The sequence below is a fragment of the Danio rerio genome, chromosome 9, assembly GCF_052040795.2.
Source record: "Danio rerio strain M-AB ecotype USA chromosome 9, GRCz13ab, whole genome shotgun sequence".
Taxonomy (NCBI): domain Eukaryota; kingdom Metazoa; phylum Chordata; class Actinopteri; order Cypriniformes; family Danionidae; genus Danio; species Danio rerio.
The window spans coordinates 35,948,079-35,968,105 of record NC_141029.1 but is presented as its reverse complement, the minus strand read 5'-3'; the positions used below and the strand labels follow the sequence as shown (position 1 = coordinate 35,968,105).

The 20,027-nt window shown below is 36.2% G+C and overlaps 2 protein-coding genes across 3 annotated transcripts in view; one reads left to right on the top strand and one right to left on the bottom strand.

Annotated features, from left to right (window-relative positions):
- The window catches only part of ccdc80 (coiled-coil domain containing 80), a 32,281-nt gene extending 24,343 nt beyond the window's left edge, over positions 1-7,938 (bottom strand). The window contains exons 1-3 of one of the 2 annotated variants that reach the window (XM_087266093.1): positions 7,830-7,938; positions 1,109-3,402; positions 864-1,020 (exon numbers count right to left, since the gene is read on the bottom strand). In XM_087266093.1, coding sequence (XP_087122219.1) covers positions 864-1,020; positions 1,109-2,764 — 1,813 coding nt within the window. In that variant the 5' untranslated portion in view covers positions 2,765-3,402; positions 7,830-7,938. Of the gene's footprint in view, positions 1-863; positions 1,021-1,108; positions 3,403-7,829 lie in introns of those variants that run through there. The other variant, NM_001007198.1, reaches the window with a different exon arrangement.
- LOC147835341 (uncharacterized) overlaps positions 1-20,027 on the top strand; it is a 221,907-nt gene that overhangs the window by 118,342 nt on the left and 83,538 nt on the right. The gene's annotated exons all lie outside the window — the stretch shown is intronic.

Genomic DNA, 20,027 nt, shown 5'->3' with positions numbered 1-20,027 from the left:
CATTACAAAGTGGTTTTCCCTGTTTGTCCTGCCATGTATTAATCCTAGTCTTGCTTACCATTATTGTTGTTTTTCCCCCTGTCTTGATTCTAATTCTGCATCTAGTAAATGTTTTATTAAAATTTGTCTCTGTTTTGGTTTCTTTATATTTCAATTGAACTATGTGTGTTTGTTCTGATAATATATTATTTCTTAGTACCAATTTCTAAGAGTTTTTTTAGGTCAGTGCAACTGATGTTTTTAAAAGTTGAGTACAGAAGAAAAACCAAAAGGAAATGTTATGCACTTTAAAAATGCAGGGTTCCACACAATTTGATTGTCCCAACACAAATTGATTAAATTAACTTAACACTTTTAACAAATTTATGTGGATTGAAGATAAAAAATTAAGTTGTCCCAATGAAATCTCAAGAATTGTGTTGTTTCAGCTCAATTAAAATAAGTAGTTTGAACAAGCAAAAAATATCTATTTCTTGAGTGTTTTTTTTTGTTTTGTTTACTCAGACATTCCAGTTCTGCAGACAAAAAAAATATTCAGTAAGCACTTAAAACGTTTTGTTACAGAGTAGTTCACCTCTCCAGAAAGCTAATAATCTTATGTTAACCCAACTAAATAAATTTTGTCTTACTGACAAACAATTTTATGTCAGCCAAAACTTGAGTGAACAAGAAAAAGCAAAAGGAAACAAGTATAATAGTATTTTTTTTTTGTACTGGCTTGATTTTTTACAGTGCAGACAGGCATGAAAACGCATTCTTCTATCATTCTTTAAGTTATTTTGATTAAAATGGTGGTTTGAATAATACGTATTTGTATTTCATATAAAAGAGCATGCGACTTTATTGTTTAAAGAGTGACTTACCAAGCTGGTAATGATCAATTTTCATGGTGCTATTCCTAAATGTGCCAAAGATGGTGATGATGGTTACTTTCCTGATTGCCATTTCACACACGTGCTCCAAGTATTCATCCCTCTGCTGAATATACATGCTGTTCTCCTCTGTTGGAGAGGTGATCAACTAAAATAAAGATTTTGAAAGTATGTATTTTTAAAAGAATAACAACAAAATCCACATTTTAATTAATACTATTACCAAGACTACTCACAATTAATCTCCTCCTGCTTTCAAAATAGTCCAAAAAGGTTGCCAGAGTTCCTTTAGGTGGCGGTGGCGGTGGTGGTCTTTTTGTTGGTTTCTGATAATCTTCTTTCTCAAGAATCTTTGGAACTTTCTTTCCATTTTTCTTACCACCCTTTCCATCTTTTCCTCTCCTCTCTGCTTTGTCCTTTTTAGACAGCTTATCTGTCTTGTCCTTTTTCTTCTTTTTATCTGTTTTGCCCTTGCCTCTTTTGGTGGGCACGATTTCTTCCTCTTTTTCTTCAGGATAGGCATCGGTAGGCACACCTACGTCATATTTCTCCTCATACGCGTTGCTAATATCTTTATCGCCATTCTTTTTCTTTGTAGGCCTTACTTTAGTTGGCTTGTGTTGTGTTGGTATAGTGTTGGTATGTCTATGGTTGTATTCTTTTTTAGAAGTGTGGTTGTCTCTGTATCTTGCTGAGTCAGTTGGGGGTGAGGTGGTCTGGTATCTGTCCCTACGATTGTAATAGTAAGGTTCGGCAGTGGTCTTGTGGGCTGGGATCCATTGAGGGGTAGTATTAGCTCTGGTAGTCCTTGGAGTGGTGGTGGTCCGTGTTGTTGTTGTGGTTGGCCGCGTTGTTGTTGTTGTCGTTGTTGTTGTGGTGGTGGTAGATCGGGTTGTAGTTGGGGGACGTGTTGTGGTGGTAGTAGTTGCTTTGGTAGTGGTGGTGGTAGTTGTTGGTCTTGTTGGAGCTGGAGTGGTAGTTGTTGTTGGTCTTCGAATGGGTTTCCGAATCTCTTTTCTCCTTTCTGTTGGTGGGTCCACCTGGGAATCAGTGGTCAGGACACCCTCAACCACCTGACCCTCCACCCCAGCCCCTTTACACTTCTGCACAAAGCCTTTCTGCCGTACTTTTTCCATTTTGCGCATAGGTGACTGGTCGATAACTTCATACATTGCTTCCAGTCGGACCGGGTATGGATACCGTTCCTCCACCTGAAGCGTCTTCTTAAGAAGAACCATCCCAAACTTTCCTTTCTCTAATTTTAGAAAGGTCATGAGCCTGGGAATGAGAGCAGTATCTAATGGCTCTTCCATCACTTTCCCTTCATTAGTAATGCGTCTGATTTTCCCACCCAACTCTCCTTCCTGATGGAACATGACAATCTGGTGCACGTGCCGCTCAGCCAACTCACAGTAAACCTCAGGTTTAAGCAGACTCATCATCAATCTGTAGTAGCCATCAGAGTCGTGAGGTGCGGAAATAACCAGTAGGCGGTTTTTCCCTGCAAATGACGCCAGTAGGTTTGGAGAACCAGCACTGCTTGGCATGCGGGACACTCTGGCCCTGGCTCCAGGTGTTCCATCATCTTGCTGGATTGGATTCCTTGTCCCACCCTGTGCTGGTCTCCTTTGTGCCAAGACCTTTCTGGATTGGACATTCCTTCTAAATTGTACACCTTCGTCTCCCTGCATCTGTTGGCGTTTATCATTGATCCATGTAGAAGAAGCACGTGTTTTAATGATCTGACCCTGTCGGGATTTGTTTTGTCTTGCTCGTCGTACGGACATCAGTCTGAGTTTAGCCTGTTTATCGGTCGGGCTGCTTTCTGACACGTAAACAGCCCATGTCAACAGACACAAAACACCGAAACCAAGCATATACCGTGCCCTCATGTTTGAACAATTTAATATCACTCAAGTCAGCAGAGATACAATCCAATAAAGCGTCATAAGATCCGAATATTAAATGTGTGTATATATACAAGTTTAAAGCGTTTATTTCCTGATGATCAGTGCAAAAAAGGCAAAAGTTTCTTTAAAACATTTTTAGAAACTAATAGATAGTTTTTAACAAAGACAAATTCGGTCAATTTAAAAAGACCTTGGTTTACCTGTTGGTGCGTTTAGGAAACATGTCTTGAATAACCAGCGCGCAATCTGGCTTATTCGAAGCAGAGGGGCATTTATTGCTGCCCAGCGCCAGATTTTCTCATCTCATCGTGCATATATTGAAATGCATATAATCCTTGAATCACATGAACTGCAACGATAAGGTCCTTAGTCAGTCAGTCCAGAGAAGTTTGACGCGCGCAAGTTCAACACAACGCGCGCCGCCGAGTAAAATGAGGAAAAAGTCAGAAATACTTCCAAGAGTATGGAAAACTCTGTGTGCGGCTGCTTATCACTGGAAGCTTTCCCAGACATGACAGAAAGTAACAGCACAGCAGCCTCCGTATCCTCTGACGAGGGCACAGGACCAACCCATGCAGCTGAGGGGCGCCAGTGCGCGGAGATTCACTCCTGCGGTCAGACTGAGCCACAGTACATTGAACAGGTTTTTAATCGTCCAAATATGATTATACATATACAAAGACCCATTATACTGAGAGTTATGTTATACAACCTGTCTTGGTTAAAAAAAACCGTTAAAATAATGGTTAAAATACACTACAGCCAATTTTTATCCAGTTCACATGTCTTTGGACTGTGAGGAAAACTAGAGATAACCCCATACGACAGGGAGAACACACAAATTCTTTACTGAATCGTCACCTGGCACAGCTTAACTCAAACCAGTCACCTTCTTGCTGTAAGAGTCGACAGCAAATCACCATTTCACCCCTGAAACTATTCAGTAATTCATATGTATACCTATGCTGACATTAGGCTAGTTGCTATACTTGTATGCATCATTTTTCATTTTTGTTGTAGTTTTTTTTTATTATTGATACACTGACTACACATGTATTAACTACTGGCAACCCACATAAAATTGCATAAAAATGGTAACTGTGACAATCAGCAGAGTCATATTTCATGAAGAGAACAGAAAATAGTTTAAAATGTACATCTTTAAAAGATTAAGAGCATCTGCATATTTTACAATATTTCATGTTAACCCTATTTTACATTCACAATCTTTACTCAGTTATAGACTGGAGCCTGTTCAATGCAATTTTTTGTCACCACAACAATGCAATAAACCAATCTCCATGTTTATTGCACAAAGCAATGATCAGGAGCCAGAATGATTGTCCTATTTTGTATAATTATGTTCTATTGTCCTCTAATTTTTTGATACTGTACCTTTTTTTCTTCTTTTTGTCTTTCTGTTAACTTCTATTCATTGGATACCCCAGTTTAAAGAGACCTAAGGGGAATGTTGAATTGATATATGTCATTATATTGTTATTTCAGCCTGTATGCTTTAATAATAATAATAATAATAATAATAATAATATATATATATATATATATATATATATATATATATATATATATATATATATAAACAATGCTAGAAACCAGTCACAAAACTTTTTGAAAAGAAATGTTAACTAACCTGCTGCTTAATGTAATCCTGTGTATCAAACTGCTTAACTAAACAGTCTAAAAACCTACATGGACTTTAAAAAAGGAGCTGTGAATTATATTTACTAAGCACATGTTGGCTCTGTCTCTAAAAACAGATCATTTAATAGGATAATAGATGGGACTATAGTGGCTACATGGTGGCTCAGTGGTTAGTCACCTCCCAGCAAAATGGTCGCTGGTTCAAATCCCGACTGTGTCTTTGTGGAGTTTGCATGTTCTCCCTGTGTTCGAAATGGGTTTTCCTCCAGGTGCTTTGGTATCCCCCACAGTCCAAAGATTTGCACTTAAAGGTGAATTTAATCAACTAAATTGTCTGTAGTGTATGTGCGTAAATGAGTGTGTATGGATGTTTCCCAGTATTGGGTTGCAGAAACATACAGTATAAAAACATATGCTGGATAAGTTGGTGGTTCATTTCACTGTAGTGACCTCTGATGAATAAAGGGTCTAAGCTGAAGAAATTGACTAAAAGAATGAATAGCTGGGACTTGTATAATGTAATATTATGCTAATAACATTTATAAGGATGACACCATCTTACCCTAAAAATTATATTAGCAAAATATTCCTGTTAGCCTACATATTGCACAAGTTTACTAAACTCACAGATTCTTCTTTGCAGATCAACTGTTGTTACGTTATTATTCTATTTATCAAAGAGCAGGATCCCATATGTCTGTGTAGTAGGTCTAAAAGTGCATGCATTCCTTTCTATAGTCACTGCTATTTCCTAGGCTTCTCAGATTTGATAACATCTGAATGTGTGGAATGATCACATAGCTTGCTCCACATCTGGCTCTTTTTACTACAATTTTCTACTGCTTAAAATCTCAGTGTCTTTCTTACCTGTTACGTCTAGATTTTACCGTCTTAATAAATGCCTCAATGTGAGCAGGGCTTTTTAACGGACCACAATCCTCCATTCCCCTTCATGCACGCTTCCTGACACGTGTGATTCCTAATACAGTGCATGAGTCTGTACAGTAATTAAATCCATTTGTGTAAACAACTTCAAAAGATCATCACGTCATACAAACAAAGGCCTTTTAAATGATGATATTCTCACAAATGTGCAATTCATCTTTGAAAACATAACACTTTACATCTTTATGCCAGCATTAGATGTGTAATTACTAGGCCCAGATGGGATCTACAGATTTTCTACTAAGATTTGGGGCAAAATCTGTAATTGTGAGGGATGGCTTTGAGAATGAGCCAAGCAGAAATGATTGGATTTGGCATTATTAATGAACATGCAAGTGGTGGAGGACATGTGCAAGTTTTTAAATTATGGTTGGTGTAAATCATTGGATCATTTTGTTTACACAGACTGTGTGTGGGACTGTGTGCAGTACTTTAACATTGATCTATCAGAGCTGGGGCATAAATTAGAATATCTCTTGAGATTTATATATGATTTCTTTCTTCACAAACACTGGAAACATAAAGTAACTGAATGTCTTGCAACAAATAATCAAACCATAATCTAAATATAGCATGAAAATTGATATATGAACATTGAAAGCGTAAATGCATCCCAGATCCAGATCTTGAATTGATGTTACCTCAGTTCTACATAGCTGTAATTGTAAATTGCAGTAATGGTGTCCAGAAGCCACAGTCCCCTGTTATTAGGTTTTACAGAAGAGGAAGCTAGCTTAGTTTAAAATAGAATGGATAAAAGTCATTAAATTACCCCTCTGAAGAAGAGTGTATGTTAACGCTATATCATGTTATTCTTCATTCTGCGTTCCAAAAACAAACTGTGTCTGAGCATAGTGGAATTTTCATTGTCTACTACACAGAAATTTACATATACACCAATACATCAGGAGGCATAAAATGACTGACTTGTTTAATGGTTTCTTGTCGCCACCTATTGGTGTAATGACGTAATAGCTACAAGCCTCATTTGAATCGATATGGTTTTGACTGCAAACATTTATTCATTTTCTTTTTGGCTTAGTCCCTTTATTAACCTGGGGTCACCACAGTGGAATGAACTGCCAACTTATCCAGCATATGTTTTACACAGTGGATGCCCTTCCAGCTGCAACCCATCACTGGGAAACATGCCTACACACTCATACACTTTGCAGCCCTTGATTGCAAACATAAGTTTAAATCCCAACTATTGCAATTGCAGATTTTAATTTTATTTTTTTAAGATTTATAATCAGCTATCTGATTCGTCTACATTGGTCAATACATGCAGCTTGATTGACAGTTTCATACTGTGCATCAATGCAATATGTGCATACCTGTCAACATTGGGATGTGAAAATAAGGCATATGCCCACCATAACAAGGGATTCCCCCGAATCCCCTTTAAAAAAATCCCCAAATTACTATATATTGTCATTTGGAGCTGTTTCGTTGGAAAAAAAAGAAAAATAGTCAGTAATATGTTTTATTATTATTTACAAAAGAAATAATAAATATTATACATTAGCAGCAAATAAATTGGCAAATAGTTCAGCTTATTAAAATTAATTGCTATTATAATGAAATAGAATCAAATCTCATTAGCCGTTTCTTTACTCTATAACATACACATTCTGATTAAAGAGCAACGAATGAATGATTTATTTAGATTTTTTTTCGTTAGATTACATTAATAATAGAGATGTCACTTTAAAATGCACACATCTAACGTTATAATGAAAGCATTCGGCTGCTTTCCTAACTGTTTATGCTCAATTAAGATACAATTACTTATATTTAAAAAATACCCACCAACATCGACATCTTTAGATATTATTATTATTATTAATTATGTGTATCTGTTTAAACACGCACCCAAAACCCAGACTTTTGCTCCGCTTCAAATCGCGTGTAGGTACAGAACCCGTTTGAAAAACAGCGTCTATTCATCATTATGGAGCGCATCAGCTGACAGTCATGCAGCGGTATGACTGTTTTAAGGATTGCATATGAAGGAGCGACGGCACCTGTATAATGTAAAGTAGGGGAATCGCGCCGTTTTTATGTTTATTTCAAAGTGTTTTCGTGCCTGAACAAAACGGAAGCGCAGAACAGACTCGCATTTAAGAGCAAGGGGTGTCCCCTGGTGGTTCGGCAGAATGGGTTGCGTATAGGGAGGCACAAGTATTTAGGGTGCTTTCACACCTACACTTTTGTTTCGGAACGTATCTCGTTTGCCCAGTTAGCGCGGTTCGATTGGCATATGTGAACAGGGCAATCGCACTCTGTTCCGCGCCAAAGTAATCGCTCCGAGATCGCTTGAGTGAGGTGGTCTCGGCTCGATTGAAACGAACCCTGGAGCGGTTCGATTGCAGTGAGAAAGCGATCCGATCCGAGCGCGGTTATATGACAGTGTTTTATGGATATGTAATAGGCTTACGGCTACATGAAGAGAGAATTATGAGTAGGGCGGGAAGTTTCGCGAGTCTCCGGATGCCCGCAAACGAGTGATGATCTCCCGGTAATCTCGTGTCTCTCTCCCAGTCCTCAAATAGGCATCATCGCGCACCCTTCTCACCCCTCCCCACCGTGTCTCTCCTCAGACACGTCACGCGCGCGCACCCTGTCAATCACCACCAAACCACCACCTCTCCTGACAGCTGAGCGGGACGCTGCAAAATAAACCCTGACACTCTGACCAATGTAAGGAGAGTTTACTCGCACGTGACTTGTTTTAGCTCTTTTGGTCCGATTAGAAACTTTGCAGTCTGAAAGCGAACCGCTCCAAGAGCAAAGAGCAACAATGTAACAATTTTAATCTCTGTTTCGGAACAACTGAATCGATTCACAGGTGTGAAAGCACCCTCAATGTTTATTTGCCACCCTTCAGAGAAACACTGAAAATACGGGAAATACCTTTACGGGATCATAATTACGGGAGAATCCCGGGAAAAACGGGAGGGTTGACAGTTATGAATGTGTGCGTTTGCCATAATGAAAAATTGGAAACTGAATATTGTGCCCGATCATTAGCAATCAACTAGACTTCCTTCACTTGTGGCTGCCGGCCGGCTGGACAAAGTGAACATGGTTGTAAACGCCAGCTTGTCATAAGCAACAACTATCAGACAGGCCACAGCGAAGAAATTCACAAATTACATTTAATACAAAGTAAATATTTACAACTAAATAAATTTGTAAACAATAAAAAAGAGCACGTAATCAACATTAATATAGCAGTTAGATAAAACAGATAAAAAAAAGCTGTTCCATTTACACCCCCGTTTTTTTTTTTTTTTTTTTTGAGTTGGTATCGGCCGACTGAATAAATCTGCACCGTGCGGAGTTGGTCGGGTATTTGCCAGTCGAAAGTCGATGATAACAGATGGTGGATCTCCTCGGTTCAACTCTTGGTTTTTACTCGACAGAATTGCTACAATAATGCTAGTAAGTGTGCACTTTAAACGTAACTAAGGAAGTGCTTAAATGTATTCATAAAACATTGATAGTAGGCGCTATCACCCAAAACCCGTGTTGTTTTATTACTTTAGAACTTTCAATTGAACTGCTAAATCAGGGGTGTCCAAACTCCATTTTAGCTCCAACTTGCCTCAACACACCTGCACATATGTTTTTAGAAAGCCTAGTAAGTGCTTGATTAGCTAGCCCAGGTGTGTCTGATTGGGGTTAGAACTTTTGGAACTAAACTTTGCAGGGTACTGGCTTTCCAGGACTGGGGTTGGGCAACCCTGGGCTAAATGATAAAACCACATTAAAGGGATAGTTCACCTAAAAAATACAAATTTACCCACTATTTACTCACTTTTAACAGCAGCTTTTAAACCTTTACCTATTTATTTTGTTTTCTGGTTAACAAACAAACAATACTTCAAGTCAATTACAGGTTAATGTATGATCCAATACATCTCATTAAATACATCCTATTGAATTGACAAATATCTCGACTTGCTTACAAATATTATGAACAGAAACTGCTACCTCTCATTTGCTTTCAGTTTTTACCTTTGCATGCCCATTCTGAGGTGTTTATTTTAGCATGGAAAATATGATAAAAAGTATATGATAAGAAGTGACCCTTTAAAGGATGAATAAAAATATAATACTTAGCTTTTAACATCGTAGACATAGTTAGGAAGATGTATGTTATATGGAAACAATTAAAAGTGCTTGTTAAGTTAACAGCCTTAATGTGAGAAATCAGGCTAAACTGGATTAGCCATGTATTAGAGGAGTTTAATACACAATAGGGATTTTTGATAAACAAAAGCATGAAGTTCTTTTAAAAGCAAATGAAAGTTTTTGGATGCTTGTTTAATCTAATGTAAATTTACAAAATAAATAGCCTAAAATAAAATCTTGATTTCACAAATTGTCTCCTTTTATGCATTTATTCAATGACATTTATATGATTATTTTTAAACGAATACAAATGGAGATGTTTATTAATACAAATTACAATAGCAACGGGGCTCTGTCTGGATAGTGATGCTGAGAGCTGTTTCTCCACACCTTATCTTTGGGAACGATCCGTGGCGTCAGGTGGAGTAACAGTCTGGCTCACCCTCGCTCAGCTCAGTCACTCTTACCATGGCGAATCCCTGCCCAATGATCTCTCACTCTTTAGTGGAGTGAAGTGGTGATGCTTCAATTGGTGGGTGACAGTGGGCTGGGGTCCAGGTAAGCTTCTCGCTGGATAAAAAGCAACCAAAAATAATTTATTTGCATAAAAAGTTGTAATTGAAGGTGAAGATTAGGGAGAATGAAGACAAAATAAGAAAAATAAAAACAACAATGTAAAATACTAAATTAAAAATATAGTAGGAACAGAAAAATGTAAGCCAACATGTAATTCTAAAATTATATGAGCTTTTTCAAATACACAAGCAAAAATAAAACTGTGCTTGTATACAAATTAGAATAGCAGCGGGGCTCTGTCTGGATGGTGATGCTAAGAGCTGTTTCTCCACACCATATCTTTGGGAACGATCCGTGGCGTCAGGTGGAGTGACACTCTGGCTCACCCTCGCTCAGCTCAGTCACTCTTACCATGGCGAATCCCTGCCCAATGATCTCTCACTCTTCAGTGGAGTGAAGTGGTGATGCTTCAATTGGTGGGTGACAATGGGCTGGGGTCCAGTTCAGCTTCTCGTTTTTATATATTTATATATATATATATAAAGTTGGAAGTGAAGGCTAATATTAAGACAAACATAGATAATTAAGTTGACTAAAGCAAATTAAAAACAATTTTAAATCTATATTTAAAAAAGAAATAATTACAATATTTCAGTCATTACCATGCATGACTGTACTGTATCATATACAAAAGTGCCCATTAGGTGCACTTCACTAAAATCTCACTAGAAATAGTATTGGTGTACATTGGACTTTTGAAAATGACATGTGTTCACAAAAACCTTTTTCCTCAAAGTCTTGCTAAGCTAAGAATCTGTTATTTCTCCCAGAAGCAGAAAATTTAGGTCATGCTTTCATGACCTCTGAACTGGATTACTGTAATGCACTGCTCACTGGTTGGTTGTACTGCATTTTTGAATATAAAAAACGCTTCAGTTAGTACAAAATGCAGATGCTAGAGTTTTTCTCAACTCAGAGCTTCTGGTTGTACCCTGAATTGCAAAGTCCATCAAAGGTGGCATGCGTTTTCATATCTGGCTCCTAAACTTTGGAATAACCTTTCTGATAATGTTCGAGACTCTTTACGTTTAAATCTAGATTGAAATCGTCTATTTTGTAAGGCATATATGTTGTGCATTCCATAACTGAATGTGCCAAATACATCCTATTAAATTTGCATAAATACCTCTTGTTTGCAAACATTATGAACGGCAGCTATGCTCATTCTCTTTCATTTATGTTCTCTTTCTTCCTCGGGATGCCCATTCTGAGGGATCCACAGATTGTGCGGCTCCATTTGATCCAGTTTCAAGACCTGTGAAGAGAGGAGGCCAATGCAGCGAGAACTTCAAGATCAGCAAAATTACTGTAATGATCAGGTATTATCAAATAAAATATCATGTACTTAAATATCACCTTTTTACTGCATAATGCAGTCTAATTATATTTTACAGTGCCCAGCAAATGTACCAGTAAGAACACCACTCACAAATCTATCTTTTAAATCTAATATTTTTAATGGGGAATCTCTACAATATTATATTTGTGCATATATATTAAATTAGTCAGTATTGAAGCCAAATCTAGAGCTTATCTAACAAAATAACTTACGATAACAGTCCAAAAACTAGTACACCCAAACTTATGTTATAGAATAATAAATATATTTAATTTAAAAAAATTTAAAAAAGAGAAAAAATCAAGAGAAGCAAAAAAGAAAAAAAAAAAGACAAATAATGTTATTTTGTAGTTTGTAATGTTTCTTTGCAATATTTTGCTTTAATTTTGTTCCAGATTCTAAATCTGTTTGGTGACTAAATATTGTCTTAATTTCTGTTTTGTTTAAACGCACCTAAACACATTGCCTATATTCACTGAGAAATGGATAAAAATATAAATTTTCAAAATGGGGTGTACTCAAATATGCCGTGCACTGTATATGCATGACTAACTATCTATATAGTTCACAGCACTGATTTGCATTGTATTATACAATATTTTGCAACTTTTATGAAGCTGCTTTGCAATAAAAATAATTGTAAAAACACTAAATAAAAAAAATATATATATTTTAATCTAGACCGGGGTCACCAATCTCGGTCCTGGAGGGCCAGTGTCCCTGCAGGGTTTAGCTTCAACTTGCCTCAACACACCTGCCTGGGTGTTTCAAGTATACCTTGTAAAACCTTGATTAGCTTGTTCAGGTGTGTTTGATTAGGGTTGGAGCTAAAATCTGCAGGACACCAGCCCTCCAGCAACAAGTTTGGTGACCCCTGATCTAGACACTTAAAGAAATAGTTCACTCAAAAATATAAATTACCTTATTGTTTATTCTCCCCTTTATATGGCTTTAAAACCTTTGATTTTATTCTGGTGAACACAAAAGAAGATATTTTGAAAAATGCTGATTGTTGCCACCCATCAATACTAGAACAAATACTTATGGAAGTCAGTGGGTACAGCATTTTTCAAAATATCTTCTATTCAGCTCAACAGAAGAAAGAAATCAAACAGGTTTTGAAAACGTGAAGAGTGAGTAAACTATTGCAGATTAAAAGTTTTTTGTATGGACTATTCCTTTAAAATATAGGCTTTGTATTGGTATTGATAGATTGTAAGCTGAGAAAAGTGACCAATGAACTGATAAAGGACTACATAGAGGTAAAGTTGGTTCTATATTCAGACCTTCTCCTTAATATAATTTCAGAAGAGTTCTTTGCAAATTCTAATAGGGAAATCATATTATCAGCCAATGAGTATCAAAATACGACATTGTTCACAGTGAATTAGATAGTGTTAATGTTGTTTAGAAGTCATACTTGCATGCTTATTCCGATTGAATATTAAAGGTAACATGGTAAACAATACAGACAGACTGCTAAATGATTAAATGTGCGAATATAAAACCAACTTCCTGGTCCTCCTGGCATGACAGAATTCATTACTGCTCCAGTACACATCTCTGCCATTTGCTTACAATAACCATGTGCTTTTCAACATGCACAAGTCATCTACTTGTGATCTTCTTTCATGTAACTTCACCATGTTTGAAGTTACTTGACAGTTTAGGACTTCAGCACTGTAGTGATGAAATTAATAGTGAACATTGATATATTTTAATATACAATCTATTTACTGTTGTTGGGTCATGGCCTGAGGAAAGTAAGTTAATGTACTTCTCTCTCACTTTTTTTGCTCAACTTTGCTTTCATGTTTAGCTGGTTTTAGAGGTAGGCATTTCACTCATGTTTGACAATGCTTTGTTCAGGATATAAGAAAGAAAGGTAACTGTTGACTGGGGAGAATAGCTTTTATTCTGCTTCTCCCACACACTAGGGTATAGCCTCATCTGCTAACAAAGGCAGTTTCACTGTGTTTGTTAAACAGCAGTGCATTTGTTACAGCTAAGTTTCTTTATACAATATGTTAGTTTCATTCTGCTGTCAGTATATTTAAACATTTAACTTAATAAATGTTGCCTGCTTTAAGGCATTGAGATTATTTTTCTTTATCAATGATAATGACATCTTTAATGAAGCTAGATTTATTACATTGGAGTCAGATCAATAATTGATTTAAACACACCATCCTTCAACTGCTTTGTTTTTCGGTTATTGGTTCAGAATAGCAGTGCAAGCTTCAAGCCTCACAGATTCATAAAGAAACTTTTATCGCAAAAAAAATATTTTTATTCCAAAAAGGTCTTTGTAATTAAAAATAAATTTTTATTTATATTTAAAAAGACTTTAAACACAGAACTGTTCTCTTCTAGGGCGTCTCTGTGCAATCCCTCAATGGGATATTTATATTTAAGTCTAATACAGAGCTGCACTTGTTTCTGAATGTAAAGTTTTACTGGGAAAAAGCAATAAATGTCATCAATTTTTAATTTAAAGACACACACATTGAACACGCAATAAAACCTGACCCAGACTAAACCCACACAGACCAAGACGTTGATTAGCAATCTCCACTTTTGTAACGATTAGCCGTATTTTCACTTTTAATTATGTTGAAGCTTTTTACACAGAAAGCTGTTAGAAACGCACTGAATCAGGAGCTTTATTTTTGTAGAAGTGTTTGCTAGTAAAAGGCTTGATAATATGATGTTGCTCTGCTGCCAAGTAAAGACCAAAAGCTACTGGTGAATGAGCCATGAAACAGCCCAGTGTGTTGGCATGAGTTGAATAGCAGAGAACAGCGTTTAAACTTGCTGGTTTGTCTGTATGAAAATAAATGGCTTGAGCAGTGCTTTATATCCAATGTCTCATTAAGCCTTTTTGTTTATGGTTTTTGGCACGCTACAATGTCACTACACACAGCATGAATACCTGTACGTATATTTTTACTAAATGCCTCAAATCTACCCACAAAGACAAGGAACCATAAAAAGGAAAGGAAAGTGTTTAAATAACACCATGTCAGAGCAAAATATTTACTTACTAAAATTATACATTTGTGGTTTGCATAAGTTGCTGCTCAGCCAGTTAACAATGATTTGAGTTAATATTTTCACAATGAATCAACGTTTGTTCCTTTCTGCTTTACACAGATCATATGAAGGCATCTCAAGCATTTGTGGTTCCATCCTGTTTCCAGTTGCAGCGACCTCAACAGCCCGTAAAAACTAGGTAAACCCATAATCTCTCCAAGGACAGTTCAACTATAGCTCAGGCTGCTGTCAAACAGACTGTACGGGAAGAGAGTTTGAGTGTGAGAGTGTAATCTGTTCTCCATGTGAAATTAAACCCTTAGGACAAGTCATCAATTTTCCGTTCGCTGTTTGTGTACCTGGAGCTTGAGCACGGTGTGCACATTCGACCAGGCAAACATTACAGCAGAGCGTCGTCATCACTCTTTGTCAGGTGTAGAACTTGACCATGTAGTGACCTAGAGTGGGTATTGTGTAAAAAGACATTTAAAACGTATATATTAAAGTTAAAGCTCACCTAAAACAGTGGCCTTGTAATGCTTTTTCCAGAATTGTTTTTGTGTAATGTAGCTGTTTGTGAGTGATAAATGGATTTTTAATTTGCTAAAAGAAAGATACAGTTATGCCTGAAGTGAGTGGTTCATTTAACATTTAGGTTTCCAGATTTCTTTTTAAAAAGAACCTTTTATTTTTTAGTTTAAAGGGCATTTTAACAATCAGTTTACTTTTGTGAAATAGAATAGGTTTCATAGATGTAAAAGGGCACCTATTTTACCTCTTTTACAACATGTAAGATAAGACTTTAATGTTTCCAGAATATGTCTAAAGATTCAGCTTAAAATACCCATCAGATTATTTAATATATAATGTAGAATCTTCACATTTTGGTGTCTAGGGACAATGTAGCTGTTTATGTAGCCTGTGGCTTTAAATGCAAATGAGCTGCTATTCCCTCCCCACCGATTCAACTTAAGTGCCTGCTTCTCATGCGTTGTCAGATAAACAGCCGTTAGTGGTAGAGACGGAGACTCTGAAGCTGAAATAAGGTCACTAGTCTAAAATATCAAGTAAGTTTATTTGATGTTTTCGTGGTGAAGTTTATTCAAGTCTTTCTGATACGATCTTACAAATGCCGTTTGCAGTACAAACGTACATGCGTGTTTACTGACACCATGCGGCTGTGGTGATTATAGCGATTAGGAATTACATAACAATTTAACTGTCTTTATTACAAGCATGCTCTGTTTTAAACTTATAAAATTAATTATTGAGGTGCAGATGATCGCAGAGAGTTGTAACCTGTTTTTATACCAGTTTCTTAGCAAAAAAAAAGACAGTTGTCAGTTTACAGCTTCTGGGTTGCTCTGCAATGCTGGTTTTACTGATAATTTGATCCAGACTGTCTTGGAGTTCAGCAGGTAACGCACCTGTTTTTTGTTATAATAGAACAGAGGTCGAATTAGCAATGCAATGTTTTACACAGACAACCTTACAGACAGCTTGTCAAAAAATACAGTTCATACAAACCAATCTCCATTGTCTATAGAGAAATACTCTGTTTTTTCAGATGTCTTTACTTATAAGTTGAGTTTACTGAGATTTAAGCTCTTTTCACGCTTGCATTATTAACCGATTTAAAAGTGTTTACTACATTCCCTCACTTAAAAAACATCATTCAAAGAGTTCATTATTTGTTGTTTATTTGATGTACTTTTGACTTGACCCACGACATCAGATGTGTCCCTCGGAAAGATGTCTGTAGAAGGTTAGCCAGCTATTTTATATTAAACCTTTAAGGAGCCAGCTCTGACTTCAGTGTTTGAATAAGGCATTCCTCATGCAGGCATTAGAACAACATTCGGTGCGCAGCTCCGGGCAGGACTGACCCACCTCTCCTGCTTCTCGCCCCCTCACATCCACCTCTCTCCCACTTTCCACTTCCTTTTTGCAATACACATGGACCCACACGCATGCAGAAAAGGCCAGGGTTACTTGTGTACACAGTAGAAAAGGTCTAGTCAGTCCAGAGTTAGTATTTAATAGGCTGTGTCTGCACATTTTGACTTGTCTGTTATATGTGTTTTCTGTTCTTTCCAGACGATGTGCAGTCTATGTTAGCGGCCAGTGGGGTTTAGGCTTTAATCAGCGCTGCTTTTTTTAGCTTGTTGCTAGCATGTTTTTACAATAAATTTGGATGTTACGAGCATGTTTTAAGCATGTAACAATTAAGAATTTGGATGTCCCTAGCACATATTAGCATGTTTCTAATTTGACATAACACATTGGTAACATGTATCAGCTTACTACGTTTTTGTTTTAGGTTATTTGCTAGGGTCTAATAGTCATAGCTATAACTGGGTGGTTGCAGGCTAATGCTATGACTTAATTTTTATAAGTGTTGGCCACCTCAGTGAAAGTCTATGGGATTTTTTTTTATAGATTTGATCACCTGTTTTACTACACAGTGAGTCTTGTTAGTTTAAAAATGGCTAGCTTATTCTTTTTTTAATTAAATCACTTTTATGCTTTGTTGTTAAACTTGTGTTTGTGATAGAATGTTCAGCAATGGAATGCTATGGCATTTTATTTATACACTTCTTGAACATCTTTTCGCAGGTGGGAATAGAGATGAAATAGTTGTAGCTTATTTGTGGTTTGGTAACCATGATTGTTACTTTTAAATTATTTACAACTGGAATTAGAAGAACAATTTTAAAAATTATAAAATGGGGCACAAAATCAGACTTGAGTTGCATGGGTAAAGTTTTATGGATAAAAGTACATTGTAGGAGTAAAAAAAAATTTTAATGTCATAAATAATAAAAAAATTAGGTATAGATAATGAATGTGTGTATGTGTGTGTGTATGTATATATATATATATACCACACACACACACAACAGTACTGTCTGGTTTTCAAATCTGATAGGCTGATAGCTGTGTGATATTCTGCAATATCAGCAGCACTCATCCAGCCTCTTTACCCTTATGTATTACTCCGCCCACATTACACATGCAGGAGAACTACTGTCTGATAAATATTGCAGCTGTTGAACAACATAATGTACGTTTGAGGCTTTTATTAGGGGAGAATGTCTTTGTTTAGATTGCAACTATGCAGTTTATTTATAAGGATGGTGCCTGTTTTAAATATTTATCATTTTGGAGATTTAGTCGGAGGCCACGCAAAGCAAAGAAATTGATACTGTAGTTGATAGCCACAAGATGGCAACATACGTCTTTAGCAGACAAAAACTCAGCATTTTATTTTCATATTTCAAACTGCAGCTGATTAAATCCTCATAAAACAGGTAAATGACATTTGTTGATCTCTTGTTATTCAACAAGTCGATCTTTCTCTTTTGTATTTTGTAGTGCTGTATTCGTAGTAATCTGGTAGTGTTTGCTTTGCTTTGGCTTTTTTGGCTTATTAAATTATTGTGGTTTCCTGATTGCAACAGAGAAATACTGAGAAATCTCTGTAGACTGATATAATATTAGTAATGCCCTTTTAAGTTTATTTGGACAACTTAAAGATGACTTTCCCAATATTTCTATTTCTTTAAAGCCTCAGATTGCAGATGTTCCATGTACTTAGGTCAAATTGTCCTATCCTAACAAATCAAAGGATATTATATATTTATATAATTTTATATATAATATTATTATTTAATACCTAAGCAATTAGTCACTGCAAGAAAACAAACAATGGTCAATTTTGACTGCAGTTGTAATAGTAATTCTTCTTTCTACTTTTTTTTTTTTGTCTTTTTTTTACCAGTTAATTTATTTTTCTGTTCTTAACCTTAAACACCTAATATCACTTGGGACCAGTGGCGAGGGTATGTAATGGCCAGGATGACGCTGAGTCCTACAGATTATAGGCTAGTCAATTTGTATAATACACACATGCATCAATTTGCAACAAGATTCTGGTGGGTGCTGATTTTACAGTAAAACAGGCTCTTATTAGTATTTATTAACTATTATTTTATTGTGCTGCTATAATATTTAATAGATATTATATTATAAATATTTCATATATAATATATAGTTAACATCTAGTTTTCTGAATGTAACATACTCCTTTGTCTCCTTATATATTTTTAATTCAGCTAAACACATGTATTGGTATTTAATATATAATGTGTTTTAGCTGTTGAAATATACTGTAATGTCATGCATTGTACTTTAAAATACAAATAGGTCCAACCTCTTTCCCCAAGGTCACTCACTTTTAATTTTCTCGCCTATTCCTATAGAGTTGCCAAAAAAAATAACACTTTAAACCACGTGTACTCTTCAGAAGAATTTCTTTATGCGAAGAAAGCGTTCAGACACGTGTCTTTGCCTGTTAAAGTCAGGGATGGTCTGTTGTAGCTCTCTAATAGGAACCATCAGTAGTGGTTTTTGTCACTGGGCTTCAGACAGTTCTGTGGGCGTTTGTTCGTGTGTGTGAGTGTCTGTGCAGTGAACCAAAGATTTCACGTTTTTAATGGCACACTCATCAACAAAAGCACATCTGATGGGCTACAAACACAATGTTCTTGTGCTATGGCAAGAAATATGTGACAGTTGTATTCATTGCTTAGCTGTACATATTTAGAAACTTTAAGATGTTTTTAGGATTGTGGTCTTCTGAAAATCACTTGGACGGCCAATTAAAAATGCTGATAGTCAATTAAAGCAATTCGAGTCACATAAGATTTTTTCTCAATTTTATTTTGTTTGAAACTAATGATTGATTATTGAGGCTATATTAAAGGTTAGTAGTGAGATATCTATTTATGAGGCAATAAATGTTTTTTTTTGTTTTTTTTTTTTACAGAAAGCCAGTGTGTAATTGATTTTTCTTACGGACAGAACCTTGAAGAACATCTGTTCTTTATTTCCTCAGAATCAGAAAGATGGTGAATTGTGTGTGATATCTGGACAGCAGCCCTGAATTAAGCTCCACATTCAAGACGAACATGAAAAGTGAGAATTAATTCTTATACTCTTGATTTATAAGGAAAATATTTAAGACAGCCATATGGGGAAAAAATGTAGAGTTTACTTTATCAATTTAGCCCCTTTCCGCTTTTCTTCCTAGTCTGCTATATTTACATTTGCTTTTGATTTATATGAAAGAGGGGAAATAAAGTTTTAAAATAAAGGAATGAGTGAATGAACAGTGTTTTTCTGCTACAAGCTCAAGGTTTTTCTTTCTTTTGCTCCAACCAAATTACATACCACTTTGCCAGCTCTCCCGGTTTTCAGTGGCTGTTATTTCCCACGATGAGGAGAAAAACTGTAGATGACGCTGAGTTTCCTTTGCGAGTGGTTTATTTCCAATGCTGACTTCACCATTCTGAGGCATGAAATGTGCTTGTATTTATTTTAAATCAGTGAATGAGAATACTTATTGAAATCTAAGGCAGTGATCAATTTATTTACCATAAAAACAATTCTGCCATTAAATATGTGGTCTTCTGACATGAATAAACACAGCAACTCTAATTCCACACGGGCTAAATTTGACTTTGTTATATTCTTGAGTAAACAAAGCAT